Raw genomic sequence first — 27599 nt, forward strand, 5'->3', positions numbered from 1 at the left:
TACTTAATCAACCTGTATTGACATACAGAAACCGGGTGATGTTACACGATTAGCAACAAACCTGAGACCTCACAAACGGCAACCACAGGACAGATAAAACACAAAGATCAAACGCACAACAATGGCCGGTCATACCTTTGTCGATGCGTCTCAGCATTGCATTTCGACAGTCAAACCATTTACAGCATCGGTCATACCTGTGTGATCCTCAAAACTATGTACCAGTTAAAACTGACTTTTGTGAGTCAAACTGCCGAACCGTTAGACAGAAGTGGCATCAGTGCGGTTGTACTTCGCATGGGTACGCATGTGTTTGGTGAGGTGTGATCGTCGAGCGAAACATGCCGTGCACAAAGAGCAGCCGTACGGCCGCTCCCCAGTGTGGGTCCGCAAGTGGTTAGTGAGGCTGACCCGTTGAGTGAACCGTGCCGTGCAGATGGAGCAGCCATACGGCCGTTCCCCCGTGTGGATCCGCATGTGTTTTGTTAGGGCAAACTGTTGAGAGAACCGTGCCGTGCATATGGAGCAGCCGTACGGCCGCTCCCCAGTGTGGGTCCGCATGTGTTTAGTGAGGGTTGACCGTTCAGTGAACCGTGCCTTGCAGATGGAGCAGTCGTACGGCCGCTCCCCAGTGTGGATACGCATGTGTTGTGTTAGGGTAAACTGTTGAGAGAACCGTGCCGTGCATATGGAGCAGTCGTACGGCCGCTCCCCAGTGTGGGTTCGCATGTGTTTAGTGAGGGTTGATCGTTCAGTGAACCGTGCCTTGCAGATGGAGCAGTCGTACGGCCGCTCCCCAGTGTGGGTCCGCATGTGTTTAGTGAGGGTTGATCGTTCAGTGAACCGTGCCTTGCAGAAGGAGCAGTCGTACGGCCGCTCCCCCGTGTGGGTCCGCATGTGTGTGGTGAGGTGAGACCGTAAAGCGAACCGTGCCGTGCATAAGGAGCAGCTGTACGGCCGCTCCCCAGTGTGGGTTCGCATGTGTTTAGTGAGGCTGACCCGTTGAGTGAACCGTGCCGTGCAGATGGAGCAGCCATACGGCCGTTCCCCCGTGTGGATACGCATGTGTTTTGTTAGGGTAAACTGTTGAGAGAACCGTGCCGTGCATATGGAGCAGCCGTACGGCCTCTCCCCAGTGTGGGTCCGCATGTGTTGAGTGAGGTTGAACCGTTGAGTGAACCGGGCCGTGCAGTGTGAGCAGTCGTAAGGCCGCTCCCCCGTGTGGGTCCGCATGTGTGTAGTGAGGGCGGAGCGTGTAGTGAACCGTGCCGTACAGACAGAGCAGCCGAACGGCCTTTCCCCAGTGTGAGTCAGCATGTGTGCCGTGAGGTGTGACCGTAAAATGAACCGTGCCGTACAGATATCACAGCGGTGCGGCCGCTCCCCAGTGTGAGTCCTTTGATGGCGTTTCATGTCGCTGGACTTGTCGGTCGAGTACTGACACCATTCGCACTTGAATCTGCCGTTCCTGTCGACGTGACCATGACTTCTCTTCACGTGTCTGTCCAGACGTTGTTGTCCCAGACATCGGAAGCCGCAGTGGGGACACCGAAGTGTACCACCAATACCTGTAAAACACATTTAGAGATTGAGGGAGATCGACAATGTTTCTAGCCAGATATGTAAAACATCAGGCTAAAATGATTGCATTGAGAAATGACAGTGAAGGATATGCATCGGTTCCCTTAGTGTCGGTGAAGTAGGATTAAGGCGCTAGCTGTCCCATCCGCGGCTAGCCGGAGAAGTATGAGAGCCACTGAATACTGACCGATGAATGACATGCGGTCACGACGAAGGGAGAGGTCGAGGAGCAGTGGTGGAATAAGCAGTCACCAGCCGGTAACCTTGCGACGGCAATAAACACGTAATGAACATTGGACAAGATCGGTTGCTTGACAAAGATTAAAATGGAGTGGCCACAAACGCAGTACGTAGTGGTGCCGGAACCCCCAGGTTTTTGATGCGGCTCGAAAAGCCATGAACCAATACGGAAGGAGCATGAATCCTCGCATGATCCTTTGTTTTAATAGTTGAGATCACCGAAGATCTTAGTTCTATTAAAACAAACACGAACTTTGGAACATATTTGACTAACTCGAGGGCAGCGCTTTTCGAGGAGCGCTGGGGCCCGAAGGTTTGGACTTTGAATTAGGAAAAAAGCCCGCCCGCCGCAAAACGCAAACACCGCAAAACGCGCGAAACGCACGCCCGAAACGCCAACGAAAACGTCGCAAAGAATAAACAAACACCCGCCCGCCGCAAAACGCAAAAAAACGCAAAAACGCCGCAAAACAATAAAACCGCCCGCATCGCACGCCCGCTAACCGCCAACCGAAAACGCCTAAAAATCGCCCGCCCGCCACCAAAAGAAAACACCGCAAAAAACGAAAAAACGGCCGCCAACCGCAAACAAATTTAACACCGCAAACGACGCAAAAAAAAAGAAAACCGCCCGCATCGACCGCCCGCCCGCGCCGCCGCCAAAGACAAACACCGCAAAAAAAAAACACAAAACGCCCGCCCGCCGCAAAACGTTAACACCGCAAAACGTGCAAAACGCACGCCCGAAACGCCAACGCAAACGTCGAAAAAAATTCGCCCGACCGCCGCAAACTACACAAAAAACGGCGAAACGCCGAAAGAAATAAAACCGCCCGCATCGCACCGACGCTAACTGCTAACCGAAAACGACTAAAAGTCGCCCGCCAGCCGCCAAACACAAACACCGCAAACAAGCGCCCGGCCGCAGGAGGATAATAATTTATCAACGACTGGCATGCCGCTAGGATTCCAGAGATTCTGCCTTTTGGTCATTTTCAAAAATCAAAAAGATATCTGCAAAAATCTCCTAGATGAAAGCGCCCAATCAAAAACCGGATGGCACGTGCGTGTTCCTCGCCCCCAACTTTCTTCAGGTCAATCGTCATTTGGGTCACCTAACGCATTGACGACTGGCTGGGTGGAATGAACATTGCGCCCAGAAACGTAAGTATATTGTCCAAAAAGAATCCCCAGAATGGTGGATCCCAAAAGTTTGGAACTACCTACCACTTAAGGCCTGGCTACACTATGCGTTTTCTGCGTGCGTTTTTGCAAGTTTGCGTGTTTTGCGTAATATCGTTCTAGGAAAAAAAGTTATAAACAATATAATTTTTACTTTGGTTATATACAAAAGCTAATATAACTCTTATGTAACTAAAATTTAAGGTGAAAAACATCACAAAAACGTAATATCGTTCTTTTTTCTAGAACGATATCACGCAAAACACGCAAACACGCAAAAAACGCACGAAGAAAACGCATAGTGTAGCCAGGCCTTTAGACCCACTGGACGACACCTTAAACAGTTGCCGACCGGATGACACCCATTGTTTGGTCACCCACGCCATAGTATGCATCATGGGTGCACCGAAATGCAGGGCCTATTTTAACATGTTAATTGGGGGAGGGCAAATGCCCCCTCACTCAACAGAATTGCCCCCCCCCCAGTCGTCGAGATTTGCCCACTATAAAAATGGACATAAAGGAATAGGGTGACAAACATACTACTGTGACTTGTTTTACAATGGATGTCAAATGAGTCAATCTGCAAGTAATGACCAGTGGTGGATCCAAGGGTGGGTCATATGGGTCATGACCCCCCGCCCTCTTGGGGCCCGGGGACATCACAGGCCTGCCAGGGGCACCACCCGCCTGTCAGGGACACCACAGGCCTGTTGGGAGCACCATCGACCCAGCAAGAGCACCATAGGTCTGCCAGGGGCACCACAGACCTGCCAGGGGCCCCACCGACCTCGCAGGGGCACCTTGGGCCTGTCAGGGGCACCACTGGCCTGTCGGGGGCACCACAGGCCTGTCAGGAGCACCATCAGCCTAGCAAGAGCACCATAGGTCTGCCAGGGGCACCACAGACCTGCTAGGGGCTCCACCGGACTCGCAGGGACACCACCTTGGGTCTGTCTGAGGGGTATTTACCACCACAGGCCCACCAGGGGCACCACAGGCCTGCCAGAGGCATCACAGGCCTAGCAAGGGCACCACGGACCTGTCAGCGGCACCACGGGCCTGTCGGGGGCACCTCAGGCTTGTCAGGCCCAAGGGACACCACAGCCCTTTCAGGGGCACCACAGGCCTGTCAGGGGGACCAGAGGCCTAGCAGGGACACCACATGCCTGGCAGGGGCACCACCAGCCTCGCAGGGACACCTTGGGCCTGTTAGTGGCACCACGTGCCTGTCGGGGACACTCCAGGCTTGTCAGGAGCACCACAGTCCTGTCAGGGCCCAGGGGCACCAGCGGCCTAGCAGAGGCACCACCGGCCTAGCAGGGACACCACCGGCCTCGCAAGGGCATCATGGGCCTGTCAGGGGCACCACGGGCCTGTCGTTGGAACTTCAGGCTTGTCTGAAGCTGACTTCACCTGTCATTGGGTTTTTACCTGTTGGTGATCAATACATCACACAATCATACAATCAGGGGCACCACAGTTCTTTCAGATGCACCGGCTGCCTAGCACCATGGCACCATGTTTGGCCGGGATCGCGATTCGGCGTATGTCGCCTCGCATAAGCCGCGCGTTTGCAGTCTTTTCGTGGTTTCAAACGTTCAAACATGGGATATGATGTTGCTCCCATGCATTAGGGTGGGTGTCAAGGTCACCGGAAGGTCAGGTCATTTACCTTTGATGACCTCGGTTCACATTTTCGAGTTTTATATGTTTCTAGGCTAGTTTTTGGAGCTGAATTAGAATTTAGCAACCATTCGACCGTTTACAAAGTAGTTTTGGTGCCTTTGTAACATGTTACGAAGCTGCCAGACGCGGTTGCCACCTACTACGAATACCCGACAAAACCCTTACTGGTTGAACTGACCTGACATGACCCGACCTGGCCTAAATGCATGAAGACATCATCTATGATCTGATGATCATAACTAACATGATATTCGTGATCAGCACCCCGAAAACAAACATAGCAGCCACCCTTTACGACGCTCTAACAGGTCCCGATTTTTCCGACTTTTTGGTCATTGACCTGACCTGGAAGGTGAACCGATGACCTAGGACCTTAAAATTGGGTATCATCTGCTTCCTCTCGTGACGGGCAGCATGCTAGTTTTTTCCACGAAGCTCTAGCTCGATCAGGGGCGAAACGGCAAGGGTGAGGGTCCAACGGACCCCCCCCCCCCCCATATACGTTCGCAGCTGGAAAAACACCACTACGGGCGAGGGTTAATGGATTATTAAAGACAATTTTCCAGGTTGCCCCCCCCCCCCAGTCAAATTCCCTTAAAATAGGCTCTGCCGAAATGTCCAAAAGTCCAAGTTTTCCGGTGTGCAGGGTCATTTTAAACGGCACGTTGCACGTGGTTCTGGACTTTTCCGGCCACTTTGCGACATACCCATGGGCAGTGCAACGAATGGTGGTTGACCTGCATGTAAGAAAATGGGGGGTCGTTTGGATCGTTTTCGAGCAATCTGCCGTGGAACGCATTTTTTCATTTTGCCCATTGGCTTAACACGGGAATTTTCAAAGTCACGTGGCACGTGCACCAGATTGTCCGCGGAGGGGAGACCCATACCAGAACGTAGATCACCTGGCGTATAGGGGAAGGAGGGTGAATTGCGCCACCTTAAGGAAAAACGCTAATTGTAAGAAAACCGCTGGAGATATAAGCATGCATTGGTGACCATTTCAAAGAGGAACTCATTGGCTACGATTTAAGAGCCTCCCGATCAATTAAGAATGTTTCGTTTGCTTCTGACAGCTGCTTTTTCAGAAACATGTAAAAGGGCGCATTTGCCAACAACTGCTGTAAATTGCGCCAGGGGGATGGCGCAATTAGAACCCAATTGCGCCCTATACTTTAACATGGCTAAGCGAATGAGACGGAATGCATACACCCCGGCAGTCTAATGTCATTGCGGCTTACTTTAACCCTCGCCCTGGCAGGGCATTTTTCATAACACGGCCTGGCAGGGGGGGGTCGATGCGACCCCCCCTCGCGATTGGCTCCTATGGCACCTAGAAACACCAAATTTGGTAGGTAGGTGGGCCCCCTGGAGTTCTCGCCCCTGTGCAAATTTGGTTGCTCTAGGTCATTATTTAGGGGGGTTTTGGGGGGTATAAATGTAAAAATTTCGCTAAAAACAGGTCAAAAGTTTTTCGCTTATAACCTTTGATCTAATTATGATAGAGCAAAAAGAAAAGCACCAGTGAACTCAGCACGTCAAGGCGCGTCGAATGATATACTTTTTAGCTTGCTTAAGTGTACTTTAAGTTTTTCTTAAATTTTAAGTAAACTTAAATTAATAAATTAAGTTCAAGTTAACCAAATTGCATCATATCGCATATCATTCGATTCGGCTGATCACCAGGAACACAATGATACCATTTTTTAAGCTCTAGCGTCATTATGTGCCAAGTTATTGGCAAAAACGTCATTTGACCTCAGTTGACCCCATTTGACCTGACCCATGGATGAGCACACCAAACAAAGAAGCACCAAGTGACCTGCTGTTAAGTACCGTGGTTTCAAAGCACAAAAGTGATAGAACGAAGCGGATATCTCCAGTATTTTCCGAATTAAGTATTTTCCCATAGGCTTAACATTACGACGTAATGACCTCTAACTGACCTCAGGTCAGTGACCTCAAAAAAGCCGGACTATATGTTATACAACTCGGTGAACTTAGCACATCCTGAAAGTTTGAAGGAAGTCAGTCGAAAACTGTGAGTTGGACAGGTGCAAGAAGAAAATTGAAATTTGACCATGACCTTGTACCGGTTTTTCTGACCTGGTGACCTGACCCAAGGTCACCCGGACCTGAAATTTTCAGGTCATATGTAAAAAGGTTGCCCCATAGGCTGTGCTAAATTTGGCGGCGCTGCGCGCCGCCGTTTTTACGCTATCTTCGAAAAACCTTAGGGGGGGGGGGTCGCATCGACCCCCCCCTGCCAGGGCGAGGGTTAACATTCATAATGTTATTCACGCTGGTTAAATAATAAATGTAGGTGTAAATCGCGATGTTTTTTTGCCCAGGTAGATAACTTTACATGTGTTCGTACGCTTGTAAAAGTGCAACGAAAACGTTTACTGTAACCGACTAGATATATGTGAACGTATGCGCCTATACGGTTATATTTCCAATCGTTTCTCTCAAAATTAATAATTTTTATTGTTTCGACGGTTTTATGACATCAGTTTTTACTTTTTTATCATAGCTGGGGCATTCCACGATAGATCGTACCACTTTTTTCCAATTTGACACCCTCATCTCTCGGAATTTGACGAGAATTGGTCTCAGGGGTAATCAGGGGCTCTGAATCCACCTGTAACAATTTCAGGCTTATCAGATAAGTATTTTTTGAGTTATGGTGTATAACATTTTTTGGATCTTGCTTTGCAGCGCTAAGTTTGGCGGGCTGTAACTGTAAGACGGATTATTCAAATGCCAAATGTTATATAACATTGAACTTGCAATGAAACAGAGATTAATGTGTATTTTTGAAATTTTGAAAAATACGCTATTTTTGGTATATGACATATCGAGTTTTCTTTCATTTGTATTTTTTGGACTTTGGGACCAAATTTTTTTGAATTTTTATTTCTTTAAAAAAATATGTGGCTCATTGTTAAGAAGTATGCCAAAAATTAGGAAGGTGTTCTTTCTATAAATGTATTCATTTTACGTCACGATAACGGTTTCGAATAGTGATTTCGGGAGGGAGCTTATAAATGGCGTGGTAAAGCTGCCTAGTGACATCACGGGTTACTGAAATTTCAATTTAAGTCTGAGTCATCTGAAAAAAAGTGAAAAGAGGGTTCATCCAACCCTCTTTCCTATAAGCGCGAGGGTGAAAAAGGCTGTTTGGTTCTGACTTAGATTTGGACGCCAATGACCATAGCTGTCCGAGATGAAAGTTACAGGACGCATACATGGTGTCCTCCAGAGGTCTCACAACTTGTATATCTGGGAATTTTTCAAGGTTACATGAGGTCAGGTCGGTCACGTGACACTACTGTTATAAATCAATGGGAAAATATAAAAACTGTTATTTTGGCGCCGAGAATGATCTAAAACTATCCCACGTACATGGTATCGTGATTTCATGCACTCCTTGCAAAGTCCAATGCTTTACTTTTGCATTGTTAACCTTGCGTGACGTCATTTATGACGTCACTAGGGTCGTACGAGTTTTTCGTCAATAACTCCCGATCAAATGGAGCTAGAGAGTCGGGAAAGCCACCAATGGACTCGGGAAGACCTTCCGAATCGAATGATATGCCATATGATACCCTTTGCCCAGCTTCGTGACCTGAGGGGCTCTGACCTGACCTTGACCCTAGGTCAACTACTTAAGTTGACCTCACCCTAGCAAAAAGTATACCATTCGATGCACCTGAGCTAGGCGAACACAATGATGCCATAGTCGCGGCTCTGCGGCCATTTTTTGCGAAGTTATTTACTAAAAACCGAACCCGTAACTTCAGTCACGTGACCTGACCTCAGACGCTACCAGTTGACTCGAGACCTTAAAATCGGGTACCAATCGCTGCGACTTGTAACGGCACACACGCTCGTTTTTTCCGCGAGGCTCTAGCTCTATTAGAAGCGAAACGGCGTGCTGGGGTCGTATCAACCCCTCCGAAACCCATTTTGTTTGCGGGAAAATGAGGAACTTATAGAAAGAACACCTTTCTAATTTTTTGCATGTCGATTTGCAATGACATGAAGTTCATTTTGAAAAAATAAAAATGTGAAAAATTTTGGTCCCAAAAGTCATTAAAGGCAAATGAAAAAAGATTAAGGTTTTTGCTCAACAATGAAATTTTTTCTTTGGAATTTTTAAATAGTAATATTAATTTATAATTCATCGCAAGCTTAGTGTTGTTTACTTTTTGTTGGTTGCTTAACCCGTTCTTGAGTTATAGGCCATCAAACTCACCGTTACATACCGAAGTTAAAAAAATGTAATGCAATATAACTCAAAAAGTTTTGATCTGAGAAGTCTGATATTTTGCCAGGCGTCTTTGGGGCCTATGATTACCCCTGGGACCGATTTTCATTAAAATCTGAGCGATGAGGGTGACGGGCCTGGTACGATCTATCGCGGAATGCCCCACAAGCAAAAATTGTTACTTAAACTCGCAAAAGGGTAAGACAGCTCCCTGGATTACCAGATTTTCTACCAATAGAGTTAAAATTTTGATGTCACTTAAATATGGCACACCGTGCAACTTTTTGTAAAGAAGTAAAAGTTACGTTTTCTAGCCAAAATTCAAATATGGTTGGCTTTACGAAAAAGTGGGCGTGACCGAGTTTCCTTAGTTTCTTTGTAAAGTAGTTCTTATGATGGCGGATAGTGCCATATTCAAAAATAAACGCTCGGGACTGTCAAAACGCGTAGACATGGGGCGGCCAAAGTGACCCGGGCGGCCAAATGACGCCGTTCTCCCCTAAGAGCAGAGTGTTGACAGTACCGGCGGGCTACAGTGCACAATTCATTGAATTTTTCTTAACTGTCATCGTAGTTGTTGAATAGATGTATCCTGAGATAAATTGGTTGGCGGCGTTCTGGTACTCTGGCACACATCCGATCTTTACCCGATCGATCAAAGTCCCAGTGATTTACTCGACCTGACCCCAACTCATCTAGTCCTCTCTAGTATTTACATCTAGTCAGTGTCTAACACAAGTTTGCGTTATCTTATCATACATAGTTAACTTTTTATGTAGTCTCTGGTTTTCTAGTCCTTGAATCTAGCTGGCTCTCTATTTTGACACAGTTGCTCTGCTAGTATGACGTTCTCGGCGCAAAATGATCCCATTAGTCGGCGGCGGGCGCACCCTAAAGCTCCAATAAACAAACAAACAAGCACTCGGCATGTGCAATTTAACTTGTTACGGGTTATTTTAGGATGATATTTACGTTTTGCACTTACGGGAAAAAGATCAGGTATTGGTTGCAAGTAAAATATTTTGACTTTTGAGAAGAGTAGTTACTTTTGCTGAGGGATGTAGGTGAAGCCTGAAGGTAAGCTTTCAAAATTTTGCTATCTTCATAAGTGCCTGGTGGACAAGGAGTATCATCCTTACCACTAACTAGAAGAAAATTAGAAACTGTTACGAGTAGACGCCAACCAGTAACCAGCAGCTGGGGCATTCCACGATAGATCGTACCAGGCCCGTCACCCTCATCTCTCAGATTTTAATGAAAATCGGTCCTAGGGGTAATCATAGGCCCCAAAGACGCCTGGCAAAATATCAGACTTCTCAGATCAACACTTTTTGAGTTATATTGCATTACATTTTTTTAACTTCGGTTTGTAACGGTGAGTTTGATGGCCTATAACGCAGGAACGGGTTATGCAACCAACAAACGGGAAACAACACTAAGCTTGCGATGAACCAAAAATTGATATTACTTTTTAAAAATTCTAAAAAAAATTGCTTGCTGAACAAAAACCTTAATCTTTTTTCATTTGCCTCTAATGACTTTTGGGACCAAAATTTTTCACATTTTATTTTTTTCAAAATGAACTTCATGTCATTGCAAATCGACATGCAAAAAATTAGAAAGGTGTTCTTTCTATAAGTTCCTCATTTTCCCGCAAACAAAATGGGTTTCGGAGGGGTTGATACGACCCCAGCACGCCGTTTTGCTTCTAATAGAGGTAGAGCCTCGCGGAAAAAACGAACGTGTGTGCCGTTACAAGTCGCAGCGATTGGTACCCAATTTTAAGGTCTCAGGTTAACCGGTAGCATCTGAGGTCAGGTCAAGTGACTGAAGTTACGGGTTCGGTTTTTACGGAGCGAGCGAAGCGAGCGTAGTCTTTCCTTAGATTAACGGAAATTTCTGAGTATGAGCGGCCGGCCGGCCGGCCGGCCGGCCGGCCGGCCGGCCGTGGTCACGCTTCTACGACGCTTATATCTCAGCAACCACTTGACCGATTTACACGCGGTAATTTTTGTAGGGTAGCTTCATTCCTTCTACCAAGTATTGGACTATTCCCGATGCATGTGGGTGACCCCTTATGCACGTGCCACGTGCAAAACGAAGAGGTGTCACTTTTGTAATTGTTGCAATATCTCGGTAACTACTTGGCCGATTGCGCTGAAAGTTGGCATGTAGGTAGGCACCCACTAGGCAATGCATATCCATGTGCCAGAATTGGGGTGCTGCTGCACGTGCGCACGTGCAGGGGTCGATTCCAGATCTCGAGAACGGCTGGACCGATGGCGCTCAAATTTGGCACATGGTTAGGGACCGGTTAGTAGGGTGCCGTGCAAAAGTCAGTTGGGACCCATTTTGCACGTGCGCACGTGCAGGGTGCCGCTTCCAGATCTCGAGAACGGCTGGCCCGATTGTGCTCAAATTTGGCACATCGCTAGAGACCGGTTAGTAGGGTGCCGTGCACAAGTCAGCTGGAGGTACCCCTCGAAATTTCGCACGTGCAAGGCTCACCCTCTCGCTCGCTCCGTTAGTCGCCCCAAAAGGCGTTATACTGGTTAGTAAATAACTTCGCAAAAAATGGCCGCAGAGCCGCGATTTTGGCATCATTGTGTTCGCCTAGCTCAGGTGCGTCGAATGGTATACTTTTTGTTGGGGTGAGGTCAACTTAAGTAGTTGACCTAGGGTCAAGGTCAGGTCAGAGCCCCTCAGGTCACGAAGCTGGGCAAAGGGTATCATATGGCATATCATTCGATTCGGAAGGTCTTCCGGAGTCCATTGGTGGCTTTCCCGACTCTCTAGCTCAATTTGATCAGGAGTTATTGACGAAAAACTCGTACGACCCTAGTGACGTCATAAATTGCGTCACGCAAGGTTAACAATGCAAAAGTGAAGCATTGGACCTTGCAAGGAGTGCATAAAATCACGATACCATGTACGTGAGATAGTTTTACATCATTATCGGCGCCAAAATAACAGATTTTATATTTCCCCATTGACTTATAACAGTGATGTCACGTGACTCATGTGACCTTCAAAAATTCCCAGATATATAAGGTGTGAGACCTCTGGAGGACACCATGTATGCGTCCTGTAACTTTTATCTCGGACAGCTATGGTCATTGGCGTCCAAAACAATGTCAGAACCAAACAGCCTTTTTCACTCTCGCGCTTATAGGAAAGAGGGTTGGATGAACCCTCTTTTCATTTTTTTTCAGATGACTAAGACTTCAATTGAAATTTCAGTAACCCGTGATGTCACTAGGCAGCTTTACCACGCCATTTGTAAGCTGAAAGCTCCCCTCCCAAAATCACTATTCGAAACCGTTATCGTGACGTAAAATAAATACATTTATAGAAAGAACACCTTCCTAATTTTTTGCACACTTCTTAACAATGAGCTAAATATTTTTTTAAAGAAATAAAAATTCAAAAAAATTTGGTCCCAAAGTCCAAAAAATGCAAATGAAAGAAAACTCGATATGTCATATATCAAAAATAGCGTATTTTTCGAAATTTCAAAAATACATATTAATCTCTGTTTCATTGCAAGTTCAATGTTATCTAACATTTGGCATTTGAATAATCCGTCTTAGAGTTACAGCCCACCAAACTTAGCGCTGCAAAGCAAGATCCAAAAAATGTTATACGCCATAACTCAAAAAATACTTATCTGATAAGCCTGAAATCGTTACAGGTAGATTCAGAGCCCCAGATTACCCCTGAGACCAATTTTCGTCAAATTCCGAGAGATGAGGGTGTCAAATTAGAAAAAAGTGGTACGATCTATCGTGGAATGCCCCTTGTCTGCGAATCCCGTTTCCTAAAAATGTCATATTGTGGTAAATTGTGCGCCCATACGGGGCGAATTGGCCGCCCAGAGACTCCGTTGATTTTTTTGCCTAATCTGCGAGCGAGCGCTACGCTGGCTAAGTTCTGCCGCTGAGGATGGTAATGCGGCGCAGTCTAAATGCAAGGGGAGACCTAACTCAGGTGTCCGCTGAATGGCTTTCGGCATATGGTCCACCAAAGTTCGGCAGATGGTGAGCCCGGTACGTCACATCGACCTCTACCAGATGGCGCCGATTTTTCGTCGTGTCTATGTCGCCACCTTCACGCGGAAGAACATCCTCAAGGGATTCGAAGCGGCCGGGATATCGCCACTCAACCGGGATATCTTCGACGACGAAGACTTTGCGCCGACGGCGGTCTTCGTACCGGTCGTCGCCGCAGCGACGGCAGATCAGCACGCCGCGGCCCCGGCCGTGCTCCAGCCGCCAGCCTCGGCCGTGCTCCAGCCGCCAGCCTCGGCCGTGCTCCAGCCGCCAGCCCCCGCCGTGCTCCAGCCGCCTGCCGCGGCTGTGTTCCAGCCGCCAGCCCCGGGGCCGGCCGTGCTCCAGCCGCCTGCTGTCGCCGTGTCCCAGTCGCTTGTCGGAAGCCCAGTCCATCCGACCACTTCCGCAGCTGCGCATCAACGTTCGAGAAAAGCCGGTCGGAAGAAAGGGCGTTCTAAAATCATGACCATCGGCACGGAGCGGACGGCTTTGGAGGACGAGCAACAGGCACGTATGGCGAGGAGCAAAAAGCGGGGTCCACAAGCTGGACCGTCGAACCATCGAACGTCGGGAGCTGGACCGTCGAAGAAACAGGGGCACAAAGGTGAAGAACAGTGAAGCGCAGTGATGACTGGATGTGTCCATACCGTTGGGACCGTATTTTACACCGGATGTGTTTTAGTGCTGGATCTAAAACGGGGCCTACTGGAATCGTTTTTAAAGGGACCCTCCCACCTTAACATTAGATTTGAGTTGAGATAGCCAAAATGGGGTCCCTGGCTCACAATTACCGGTTTCGGCACTCACAACATCGAGAAATGCCTTAAATCGGAAATATTGAATTTCAAAATTGCAGCATTTTGATTCAGAGGGGCTAATGCTTAGGAATACCCCTCTGAATGTGTGACGTCAGCGCAAATATCTAACGATTTTTGAATGTTTGACTAAAACGTTTTGTAGCACGCGGTGGTATATGCTATTTGTGCGCAACATCTGCCGCAAACGCCGCACTTCTAAAATAAAGTCGCTAGAAACAGCGGAGATCCCAAAAAAGTAAACAAAAGTAAAAGTCAAATATCTTGAAAACCGGTGAATATTTTTCGGTGAAATTTGGTAGATATTCGTTTTCGCTCTTTCTGAACCGAGCGACATCACTTTCATGCCAATTCATAAACTTTTTTGAAGGTGGGAGGGTCCCTTTAATTACGGAGCGAGCGAAGCGAGCGGATTCTTTCCTGCGGAGAAATTTCTGAGTATGAGCGGCCGGCCGGTTTACACGCGGTAATTTTTGTAGGGTAGCTTCATTCCTTCTACCAAGTATTGGACTATTACCGATGCATGTGGGTGACCCCTTATGCACGTGCCACGTGCAAAACGAAGAGGTGTCAGTTTTGTAATTGTTGCAAATCTCGGTAACTACTTGGCCGATTGCGCTGAAAGTTGGCATGTAGGTAGGCACCCACTAGGCACTGCATATCCCTGTGCCAGAGTTGGGGTGCTGCTGCACGTGCGCACGTGCAGGGGTCGTTTCCAGATCTCGAGAACGGCTGGACCGATGACGCTCAAATTTGGTACATGGTTAGGGACAGGGGCGGATCCAGAAAATCTCCAAGGGAGGGGCCATTAGAAACCAGGAGGCCCCCATAATCCCACCTGTTGGAGGCCCCATCTTCCCACTTGTTGGCCCCCCCCAAAAAAACTGCGTCTATTGAGCTTATCTAGCTGTTCAGGCAACATCTCAACATGAATAGCCACTTTATTTTCAGGAGGCCCCCTTTTCAGCTTTTTAACTTTTTATTTCATTTTTGAGAAAAAAAATCGGCCAAGGGGGGGGACCATGGCCCCCCTTGTATCCGCGCCTGGTTAGGGACCAGTTAGCAGCAGGGTATATAGAACAACGGGTACACCAACGACGCGGAAAGCGCCCATTTTACCTCGACAAGTTACAGAGTATGTGATATATTTTTTGTATATGGAAAAAATAGAGTATTCGATTCTGACGGGTAAAGCCAAATCCATAAAACAGTTATTTTTAAATTATATGTACCAGAAATAACATACTGACCATAGTTTAAAACTTAGTCTAAAGTTAGTTGAAAAGCGTATAGTTGATACTAAGATGGAAGGAATCAATGGAAGGCGGAAATGGCGCACCTGTTTCATTCTTAAAATGTGTTCGCAAGCAGGAATTACGTGATGCTAGCGACATCTATCAATGTAATCTGGGACGCTGATTGGCTGACCGAGTCCGTGAGCAGGATCACTCATGTACGCCAGTACAGGGTTGAGGCAATGTGCGCATGCGCAGGAACTTCCGCTCTCACGGAGGGGCTTTTGGTACCTCGGGCAGCGCCCAATGCTTTTTGGACCTGTTATGGCCTCCGCATCGAAAAACGCTAGATAAAAAGGTTGTAGAGGAGGCTTGAGCCTACCTTTCCCCACAATAATATCGGCACTTTATCTTTTAGCTACCGTGTGAGGCTCGCTTGAAAAAAGGTCGATTTAACATGGAAACCCTATGGGGTAGTAGTTTTTGAGCGCCCATTTGGCCTAATGCTACCAACTGTTACTGGCTACCCCTGGTTAGCAGGGCTGCGGAGTCGATGGATTTTCGGCGACTCCGACTCCGACTCCGACTTTCAAAAACCAGCTCCGACTCCGACTCCGACTCCGACTCCGCAGACCTAGCAGGGCTGCGGAGTCGACAGATTTTCGGTGACTTCGACTCCGGCTCGGGTTTCTAAAATCGACTCCGACTCCGACTCCGGTCACAACTATCGACTCCGACCGACTCCGACTCCGACTCCGACTCCGCAGCCCTGCCAGTTAGTAGGGTGCCGTGCACAAGTCAGTTGGGACCCATTTTGCACGTGCGCACGTGCAGGGTGCCGCTTTCAGATCTCGAGAACGGCTGGGCCGATTATGCTCAAATTTGGCACATCGCTAGAGGCCGGTTAATAGGGTGCCTTGCACAAGTCAGTTGGAGGTACCCCCTCGAAATTTCGCACGTGCAAGGCCCACCCTCTCGCCCGCTCCGTTAGTCGCCCCAAAAGGCGTTATACTGGTTTATGTTCACGACAGAGTTTGAAATTAACAACCAACTCGTTCTTTTTGCAGTGCGATTGTCGTCTAAAGCAATCTACGTTTGGCGGCCATTACGGTTGGCTGTTGTTACCACTGGGCAGCGCTTAACTCATGATTCGTAAGCTCGAAAATTAAGTGTGGCTCCTCACTTGCACTGCCATTCAAATGAATCGAGTTTAAGCCTAGTCTGTTGAAAAATTAAGGATTTCAGGCGAATCCAAGACGAGTCACGATGCTGATCATTTGAGTCAGCATTGGGGCATCTGGATCGTCACACCAGTCATGAGTCGAGTCAATCCAGAATTCATGAGTTAACCCTCGCACGACCAGGCCATTTCTCATAACACGAACGACCAGGGGGGGGGGGGGGTGTTACGACCCCCCCCCTGGCGTTTCGAAACGGAAGGTCGTAGAGCTTAGCAGAAAAAACCAACGGATTGCTCTCAACGAGATCTCGCGATTGGTGGTATATTTTTTGGTCCTAGGTCAACATTTGACCTACTTATGACCGGTCAAAGGTCAAATTTTCCGAAAAAATCAAACTTTTTCAACTTTCCGCGGCGATTGCGGCAAAACGGTGGGAGATATCGACTTGAAACCTTCACTATCGTATTCCTTGATCAATTCTCTATCGTTTGGTATGTATTTCGTTTCCCTAGCTCTAAAAATGGCGCGTTGGGAGCGCCGGAAGTCGGCAAGGTCACAGTCGGCGGCAGAAATTCGAAAAATCAAAATTTAAATTTTTGAAATCTGATTGTATTTTTGGATTTGGGAGGTTCATTTGCTCCCTATAGAAGCTAATATTGCTGCATATTCCCATTGAGGTGACAAGAATTAGCAAAATAGTGGTTCGGGCGCTTTTCAAAAGTAGTACCGGACGCTGTTCCTCTTGTGACGTCATAGCTCCGTGACCTGACCTGACCCGGTCAATTTTCTTGCACCACACGATAGCCAATGCTTGCCCCAACATGCATGGGAAGTTTCATCATGATCCATCAAACAATGTGGGTATCACCGGCAGAAAACCTAGGGACTCGGCGCACACGTTTGGTAACTGTCGGCCGGAGGCTGTACCTCTTATGACGTCATAACTCCGTGACCTGACATGACCCGATCAATTTTTTTTCGGCAAAAGATGCGCAAAGGTTGCCCCAGAGGGTATTGAAAATTTCAGCCCGCTACGACAAGCCGTTTAGCGTGCACTTCGAAAAAACCTCAGGGGGGTGGGGGTTGATACAACCCCCCCCCCCCCTAGGCGTTCTAGGGTTAAGCACAATCTTGGGCGTCAATCTTTCAGGTTGTCTCAGCTCTGTAATGGTTACCTATCTCTCCGCCCGGCCAAATGGCCCATATACCGGGGTAATTTGGATGCCGTGCAGTCTTGCATAGGCGGCGGAAAGGGAAGGGCACCGGAGCACCGAGCCCCCCCCCCCTCTTTGATTTTGGCATTTGAACATTAGCCCTATGGGCGCTGCATGGAAAGAATGGGACCAAAAGTCGGCAGTGCCCACCCCCCCTTAATTGAAGGTGTTCCGCCGCTACTGGGCGCTGCATGGGAAGAATGGGACAAAAAGTCGGCAGTGCCCCCCCCCCCTTATTGAAGGTGTTCCGCCGTTACTGGCTCAGGGGACCGATTTTCTTCCAGGCCTCCTTTGAGGAGGTGTTGCCCGTCCGCACGGCTCTGGTGTGCTGATACAGCAGGAGTTGGTCGCTGCTGAGGTCGGCGATAATGTTGTCCGGCAGATCCAGCTCTGGGCCGCTCACCGGTCGGAACTTCACGGGAGAAAGACGGTGCACAGAGCCGCCGGCTGCCTTGCCCAACGGCCCCGTGAATGATCAGGGTCCACTGGTTTTGTCGTCCAAGTTCAAACAAACGAGTCTCAAACGACGTCCAGACCAGAGCCCTGCCGGCGCGGTAACGGGGACAAAAGCCCGTGTGGCGTGTACTGTATATCTAAACAGTACGTCCCCTGCTTTGGCCCTCCCACCGTAGGCGAATCGGTAACTTGGCGGAATCCGCCACCGAGGTAGGGAGGGTCGGAGAGGGTCGGAGAGGGGAAGGAGGGGGAGGGAGGGGCACCCGCTCGGCACCAGGCGATACCCGGCTGACCCCGCGCTCCCTCCCTGACCTCCGTCCTGCCCTCAGGCGAGGACCGATTTCCTCGGCCCGTAGCGGCTGAGCGGTAAAGCCGAGCTCGAGAGACTTACCTTCATTGGCCCAATCTTATAAAAGGGGTGCTTTCTATACATAGCATTAGGTAATATTTATAGTAATACCAGCAGTGGATGTGGTAAAATATAGTCCAAAACAATCGAAAGCACACCACTGATGGATAATAATACGCCACCCCATTCCAGTAAAGCCACCCACATCTATAGAGGGTGTAATTTCTTAGGGCGTATAATTCACATGGATGGTAAACAGACACACTACCGAAGTTTATGAAATCGGCCGCTGGGACCGTCAAGATACGATGGACTGAAATGCAAGAGAACCGTTTTGCATTTAATAGCCGTTCTCTGCACCTTACCTTTAGCCAGTGACGCCATATCCATTTCAGTCCACGGTATTTATAACATTAGTCTCAGCACCCAATATGCCTGATTTTTTTTTTACCTTGGCTGAACTACGACCCTTTGGGCGCTCCAATGCCTTGTATTGCAAGCAAGTACTTTTTAAATATCATGCAGAAATAAAAACAGATTTTGACGCAGCAGCCGTCTAAAGCTTTTTAACTGAAAACGCTCGTTTAAAGGTAGTGTGCCAGCTTTCTTGGACCGTATGGAGTTAATGGCCCAGATAAGGAGAACCGGATTTTTAGAACTTAGCCCTACCTTCAAAACTCATGGAAACGTCTTAAATTCTTCAAATTTTGAGTACCCCAGTGCGAAATTCGCCCCGACGGGTTGTCGGTCGTACCCCAACCACATTTCACACCACTATGAACAATAAATGCACACACTGAAATCGCTATTACCGATATGCTCATCCAATCAAGTTTCGATAAACCCGTTCATCATCATCTCCTGCGGTTTCGAACACGCCTGTTAGGTGGCTTCTGATGCTCGTCGAGGTCGGAATTTCCAAATACGCGTGGTGCGTCGGGCCGCGCGCTCTGACTTCGGCCAAGAAAAATGCGTCAGCTGATCATTGTCATTTCTGCCACTTGCGTGTGGTGAAATGGGGTCATAACTTATAAGACGGCTTTTTCATATCAATTATTTTACATAAAATCATATTTCAAACCATAAATAATGTTCGACAGCCAAATAAAAGAAACAATACAATACGGGCTTACAGTTTAAGGCTAGACATTGTGTTGTCTACGATTAGACAGCTGATAACTCATTCCCGTACGTCGTATGGTCGTAACACTATAATTATAATGACCTTTGCTTATTGTCACAAGTGCGCCGCATTCGCGATTGTTGCCCGACGCCTGTTTGCAGGTGAGCCCACTACAGTTGTTATACATATCTTAAAACCGAAAAACTTTTAGGCGAAAAAGGCACTATTCCAGGCCCATTTTTGATTTTTTTTGCGATATTAGGTAAAAACAGAAGCTTCTTATCCTAGGAAAAATAAAATGGGAAATCTTTCAAAGGTGGCACACTACCTTTAAAACAGGGATATGTCCTTAGTTTCAACAAAATATGATTTTCAAAGGACAACGAGCGAAATATCGTCAATTAACCAGGTGTAAGACATGACCTAGTGCCATGCAGTGTTAACTCCGACTACGGAGTCGAAATCGGTAAGATTTAAGCGACTTAACTCCGACTACAGGCAAACCTGCCGACTCCTATCGACTCCGACTCCGACTCCTCAGCCCTGCCCATAGCCCTCGGAGCCGCAAACGATGAACTGACCTGAAGATGAAGGTCCGGCCGGAGAGGAAGTCACAGACTCCCCAGATGTCTCCGAGTGGACGGTCAGTTCCCGGGCCGAGTCGTCTCCGTAGTACACCAGCAGCTCAGAGCCCCGCGGAACGGGCTTTGACGTCCTGCGTAGGTCAATAGATATGTCATAATTGATGAATGTATAACGTATATGCACTATGCAGTCAATATAGAATTAGTAATTAATAGCACATAATTATTTAACCCTCGCATGTGTGCGGCGTTTGCCAGCTCCTAACGTGTAGGGGGGGGGGGGGGTCGGTTGGACTCCTTCCCCCTTGCCGTTTGGCCCCTGATCGAGCTAGAGCTTCGCGGAAAAAAACGAGCGTGTTGCCCGTGACGAGAGGAAGCCAATGATGCCCAATTTTAAGGTCCTAGGTCATTGGTTGACCTTCCAAGTCAGGTCAATGACCCAAAAGTCGGGAAAATCGGGACCTGTTAGAAAGTCAAAGTGTGGCTGCTATGGGGTTTTTCGGGGTGATGATCACGAATATCGTGTTAGTTTTGATCACAGATGATATCCTTAAGCATTTAGACCAGGTCAGGTCAGGTCAGGTCAACCAGTAGGGGTCGTGATGGGTATTCGTAGTAAGTGTCAAACGCCTCTGACAGCTTCGTAACATGTTACGAAGGCACCAAAACTACTTCGTAAATGTTCAAATGGTTTCTAAATTCGAATTAAACTAAAATAACTAGCCTAGAAACATGAAAAACTCGAAAAAGTGAATCGAGGTCACCAAAGGCCAATGACCTGACCTGACCTTCAGGTGACCTTGACATCCACCCTAATGCACGGGAGCAACATCGAATCACATGTTGAACGTTTGAAACAACGAAAAGCTTGCACACGCGCGGCTAATGCGAGCCAACATACGCCGAATCGCGATTCCGGCCAAACATGGCCTCGAGAAATGATATGATATATGTATAATAGTATATGTACCGAAAATGCGTAATTCTATACTGCCTTTCTCAACGGAGTTTGAAACGAAAGTGCCGGGTATGTCGATGGCTGTGCAAGTGTGCACAGTATTGTGTTTTTGATAGAATTTTGTAAATTTTTATACCGTTATATTTGATTAGTTCATTCCCACAATTGATAATACATCGAGTTCAGACTTTGTGAAAGCGTTGGCAGGCTTGTAGTCCATAAATTGAAAGCAAGCATTAGATGCTGACCACGCTTCATCTTTTTGCGCCAGTTTCGTCTAAAATATGTCACGGCGCGACGGGGACAATTGTAACATTCTTGCAGGGGTTAAATGTAACAGGTTATAGGTCACAGGCCATTAGGTCAAGGCCATCAAATTTTCAAGGTACATACGTCTTCTGCCACTCGTAGATGAAACATTGCTAGAATTAAGAGAACTGTAAGTTTTGTGGCAATCGGCAGCTTTTTACTCGATTTATTTGCGAAAAGCCGAGGGAGAACAGGTCCATCCGACCCCCGTATAAGTGCAAGGTTTTAAGCCTTTTTTCCTGAGAAGAACCGTTCCTGTACCATGTCTGGGAAGATGGACAAGTGTTCAACACGTTTGTTAAACCAAAGTTTTGGAAAAAATTGTGTTGCTGTAACCTGTTAGTTAACATGGTAAAATTGTCCCCGGGTGGTGTTACTTTTGACCCCGTATCTGGGGTGAATTGTAACAGCTGAACTGACTTTTTGGGACCACAATTTTGACCCAAAAAGATGTATTTCGGAAATGTTTAAACTGCATTTATAAGAAAAAACATCATAGTTTATGAAAATAAAAGAAAGAACTTTATAACTGCAAACGTTTTTACACCACATGATAAAATGCAAAAAAAAGCTACAATTGAACCCGGTCTTCCCTTGAGTCGTGCGCTCACCTGTCCCGGTCCACCTCAGTGAACCCGATGAAGTCCTCAGACGGTGACGGTGATCGAGGTCGGTACTTTTCCTCCTTCACTAAAGAATGCAGAGCGCGGTCCGAGAAAGGATCGTCGTCGGACACCGAGGGAGACGACGGCCGCTCAACCTAGAGCAGATAAAAAAAAAAAATCGGAAATGTTAAACAAAACATGTTACCCACTTCAGTCTGAATTGGGACACACCTTAAATGTGCATAACAGACATGGGCACGGATCCCAGACGACCAAACACGAAAATCAAGATGGCCACTAGATTAGTGGACGTTAAGCATGGAATTATGGTGGAAAACATGGCTAATAGATGCCTCTCAACGAACCGACTATTTTGCATTCCCTCAGAGTTCACAGTTTTGAGAAAATCCCTCAAGATCCATCTCGGATCCATGGCCACGAATCATGGATCCGAGATGGATCTTGAGGGATTTTCTCAGAACTGTTAACCCTGAAGGAATGCAAAATAGTTGGTTCATTGAGAGGCTTCTATGAGCCATGTTTTCCACCATAATTTCTTGCTTGAAGACCGTCAATCTAATGGCCATCTCGATTTCCGTGATTGGTTGTCTGGGATCCGTGCACATGTCTGGTGCATAACAACTTGGTAGAAAAAAAAAACAATAATAGAAATGAGCACCAAGCATTTGTTCGCTTACCCTTGGTGAAGTAACTTCAATCTTTATCTCCTCCTTCACAACTGGCCGAAAGTCGCTCTCAGAGCCACTGTCTATGGGAGTAGAGTCCCTCAGCCTCTGGGACTTCCTCACACACTGTGACGGGCCCCATTCCTCGTCGCTGTCCGGAGAGCCCTTCCGAGACCACTTTGGTTCTCCTGGTGACGTTGACGCAGCCCGCATGAGCGGCAGTAGTTCAGACACTGGTGGAATAGGGGTCCAAAGACACTTGTCAGTTCACGTCGAATATAACTATACCGAATCACAATAAGCCAAGTAGATAGGTAGCAAGACAGTAATTAAGCAGTTCCTTATACATAGTATTAATGACACGTAATATCATCAATGTCAATGATACAGTATGTCAACAACAATGTACCAAAAAGCAGATTGTCACAAGGCAAATATAGTAGGGTACTCACACGCCCAGTGTTGATAGCCACTGGTTTTAACCCTGTTGGCAGAAAGCCTACCACTGGTCTACATGACCTGACCTGATCTGCCCCAAATGCATAGCCATCGTCTTCGTTTAATACTAGTATAGCATTTGTAATCTGGACCTCGTTACCCCAATAACAACTTTCATTCACACAGTTCTAGCAGGTCCAGATGTTCCCTACTTGGGAGTTGACGTGGGATGTTCGAAGCCCTTGACATTGGGTACCTATCATCGGCTTTCTCTCGTCTTGGCATTCTCGTTCTTTTTTTCAGCGAAGCTCTAGCTCGATCAGGAGCCGAAAGCATTCTTAGTGTTACTTCAGTATACCTAAACATGTTAGCAACTGGGAAAATACTAATAAACGTATTCAATAGACAGCTCTCAATAAGCAGCTCTTTCAAAGACCTTTCGCCAACTTCGCCTCAGATTTGATCTCAGGTCTGTGGCTTGGCTTGCAGAAGGCGAACAGCCAAATGAACGGATTTTGTTGAGACATTTGCTCTATAACAACTTATGATTTACCCCGCGTTCGATGTCTCTCGGACGACGAAGATTCTACGTCGTCCGGCCAATCACGTTCCATAACCGCAGCCGAGCCCCCGCTGAATTTGAACGGGATTGGCCGGACGACTTTGAATCTTCGTCGTCCGAGAGACATCGAACGCGGGGTTAGTGAATGTGTATGTGCATGCCTTGGGAGAGATTACAGGCAATGGTAAGTCAAATATTTTTAGGTTAAGTGGTTATGTGTTTTGCATTCTACTATCTGCAAAAATTGCAGATAAAGTCATGCTTTTTATTCTTTCCCACTCTTTTAGGGCCTAGCCTGGCCAACAATTTTTTTCACTCATCCCATTTTTGGTCTGCAATTTCTCCTCTGACACCTGAGCAAAAATGTAGTTTTGGGACGTTGATGAGCTTTTGCCCCCCCCCCCCCCCCTTAGCTTTTTCCGATATAGCTCCAGAACCGCTCCGCCGATCGTCACCAAACTTTCAGTACCCTCCCGGGAGTAGCTATTACACATTGTGACCAAACAGTTCTCCAATGATAGGTCGGCGGCTAATGACGTCGGATTTATGTCATTTCTACCATTTTCGACCCAAAAAAGGTTTCGCGGGAAGAGCCTAGGCTTTAGAGATAGGTACAGAAAAAAGATTAAACATATAAAAGAAGTAGAACAGGGCTACAAAACTGCTGTCTCGGATTTCTGAAATTTTTGAGTTTTGGCCCCTAAAAATCAAAAAATAATTTTTTGAATAAAGTAGGCAAAAATTCACAGTTTTTTTCTAATTAAAAAAGGAATATATGTAATAGTCCCTACCGCCTTCTATCCACATCCAAATTTGAGATCCATGCCTTGCTATTTCCCTCTTTTGCACTCTTTTAAAACTGGAAAAAATCACAAAACAAAATCATGAAAGAAAGAACCAGAGATGTCAATCGGATACCAACTTTTTGGTATACCGATACCAAACCGATACCAACTCGGTATTTGGTATTTCAATCCTAATGTGTTTGGTATTTTGTTGGTATCATGAGCCCTCGCTAATGTTTAAGAGGCTAAGAAATCGGTAAAAGGTCGGTATTTTCCTCATGATCCCAAGTTGGTTTGGTTTCGGTATTTCTCCATGGTTTTGGTTGGTATTTGGTTTGGTATCGGTATTCCGATTTTCCGTAATTGACATCACTAGAAAGAACACATCCTTCTAAGGTAGAAAAGTGAGATCACGCATAGATACTTATGATACTTTTTACACAAAATATTTATAAGTTACACCGAACCAGTCGTTGAGTCAGGTAAAGTTATGTGGTGTGGCAGGGGCCGCATAGAAGCCAGGTAACGTGAGTGAGCGTAGGGGGCCATGTCCAGTCGTGAGGGCAGTTAAACGTTTGGACAAAATTCTGCCATACAACTGGCATTGCGCGATCGGGTGGTAGGGTCAGGGTCAGCACAACAGCCATGCTTAGTGCAGGCTCTGACTCCTTAACCCGGCAGTTGCTGGGGTATTTCGCCACCCACCGTTTGCTGGGGGGGGGGGGGGGCGTTAAACGCCCCCAGCCGATAACTCGAGAACCAATAGGCGCAGCGAAACGCACGAGGCGGCAAACGAAAGAACGCGACGAGACGCTTCAGATGAGCATTTTAAAGTTGAATTTTGAGGTCACAGGTCAGGTCAAGGTCAGGTCATACACCGGAAATCAGGCTTTCAGTAGAATGGACTTCAGGACTTCGCAATGGGCGCCTCTAGTCATAAACTCTGTCAAAAGTCAAAACGGTGCACAATCCATCATATAAGGCCTACAAGAGTGTCAGCTCCATGTAGGGGTCAGTCAAGCATAGGTCAGGGTCAAGGTCAGGTCAACCGGATAGGCACATATCCCCGAAAATCAAAACTGATATTCGCAGCCCGTGGCACATGTTTTATGGGTAATTTGGGGCGTAGAACACGATGGTGACATTCATTTTATCATATGTGTACGTGTTTGGCTCAAAAAGTTCAATTTAAGAAATGCATGTATCATGGTCGTGAAGTAGTCACGAGAAATTGCCAAGATTCAGTTCAAGATTTTGGAAAATGCGGAACGATAATCAATAATCGAAGATAGCCATTTGATTGTTCATGGTATTGGCAGTCTAATGGCGTTTACTGCATGTCTGTATGTCTTTTCTGTGATTTTATATGATTTTTTGAACATATGCCGTTTTTGGTCGAAAACTCAGAAATCATGACGTCACTAAAACCTCGATATCTCAGTTGGGGAAACTACGAGGCGAATGTCAAAAAATGGATTGGTCAATAAATGGACTTTTGATGACCATATATGGGCATAAATGCAGCCCCCGCTACTAAGGGTGAAAAACGGTATAACAAGCCGGTACTTGCGGTATCGCGTCCACTTATTGGAGAGAAAAGGCTTCCATTTTTCACTAGGAATTAGTGTGATTAGATAAAATTCGGCGAATTGACTCGAAAATGGCGATGGGAAAACGGCTTTTCTGCAGGTTCTGGGCGTCACAATCAGCTGGCCATTCAATAAATGGATTGGTTTTATGAAAGAAAATTGTTAAAAGATTTATTTTAATTACAATAAACATAAATATTTAATTCTTAAATAATAACTTAACTACAATTAGAAAAACCATAAACAAAATAATAAAAATAATGACATTTTAAAACCACGGTACTGCTTACATTTTTTGGCGCGTCTGTTTCAATCCGCCATATTTGCCAATCACGGTTTGACCTTGCGTTGTAACTCTGCGATTTAGAGCCGCCAGATAATTATGCACCGGGTGAGTGTAGGTTTTGTGTGGTTAAAAAACATTCTTATGCCTTATTTTTTCATTTGAATGCTAAAATTCATTGAAAAGATGAAGTTGTCTGATTTTATGACCATATATGGTCATCGCCCCGCCCACTCCAGCCGCTGATTGGCTAATCCAATTTTTGTTTGGCTCCTCGTAGTTTCCCCAACTGATCTCAAAATTTTTCGGACCGATTTTTTTGAAACTTTGTCACAATAAACTTCAATCAATTCCCTACAGGTACCCAAAATTTGGCGCGCCGTTTTTATGCTATGGCCCAGCGAAAAAAGTGGGGGCGTTTAACGCCCCCCCCCCCCAGCAACTCGCGGGTTAAATCCGCCCATTTTACCATTCGGACTAAATTTATAAAAAGGGTTAGGTTGTAGGGTAGGTTTGTAGGTTGTAGGTTGGTAGGATGTAGGTTGGTAGGTTGCAGGGTAGGTTGGTAGGTTGTAGGTTGGTAGGTTGTAGGTTGGTAGGTTGGAGGTTGGCAGGTTGTAGGTTGTAGGTTGGCAGGTTGTAGGTTGGTAGGTTGTAGGCCAGACTGGAAAATATACACGTTATGCCGAATATGTCCGGCGTAGTGGCGGGATTGAGCCAAGTTTTGAAAGAGGGAGATTGACCAAAGAGGGATTTGACCAAGTTTTTTGATTTTATGACCATATATGGTCATTGGCCAGCCCACTCAAGTGATTGATTGGCTGATCATATTTTATTTTGGCGCCTCGTAGTTTCCCCAGCTGATACACAAATACTGGCGTTGCTGGATGAAAATGAATCCGGCTCGCAACAACAATGGCTCATCTTTAAATGTTCCCCAGGACGATAGAGCTTGGATGAAACAACTCACCATGCTGTTGCTGATCCATCTTTAAATCCAAATCAAGATCCCTCGTTTTCTGCGTTGGTTCGGCGTCCATTCTGTACTTGTACTGGTACTCGGTAACAACGGATTACGGAAGGCCTGCAAAGGCCCTGCACTCAAAATGAAACAGATACAGGAGATACCCTTCAAAGAAATTGCAATGAAATAACCACCATGACCACCAAAAAACAATAAAAACACCACTCACGCGCGACGACTGACTACACTCACACGTGGTAATGCAGCAAAGCCGCGTCATAATAGTCGAGATTCATATGTCATCATTTACAAGTACTTCGTGTTTTGCTATGAAAACTAGCAAGATACATACAAATCGTATTCTAAAAAATAAGCAATTTTTTTAATTCAAAAATTTAAAATGAGAGACATGTTTTATGAAAATAACAATTGATTAAAGTCATGACTCATCTTAC

General features: G+C 46.6%; 1 protein-coding gene across 1 annotated transcript; it reads right to left on the reverse strand.

The window, feature by feature from the left end:
* On the reverse strand, positions 1–27519 carry LOC122368036 (zinc finger protein 2-like). Its single transcript, XM_043341629.1, has 5 exons — positions 27151–27519; positions 22536–22756; positions 21844–21992; positions 19963–20096; positions 1–1568 (listed from the first exon to the last, which is right to left on the reverse strand). Exons 1-5 carry the CDS (start codon positions 27218–27220, stop codon positions 262–264), a joined length of 1881 nt encoding a protein of 626 aa, XP_043197564.1. The 5' UTR covers positions 27221–27519; the 3' UTR covers positions 1–261.
* Between the last annotated feature and the right edge of the window lie 80 nt (positions 27520–27599).

Source organism: Amphibalanus amphitrite, unplaced genomic scaffold, assembly GCF_019059575.1.
Source record: "Amphibalanus amphitrite isolate SeventyFive unplaced genomic scaffold, NRLGWU_Aamphi_draft 000916F_arrow, whole genome shotgun sequence".
NCBI classification, from domain to species: Eukaryota; Metazoa; Arthropoda; class Thecostraca; order Balanomorpha; family Balanidae; genus Amphibalanus; species Amphibalanus amphitrite.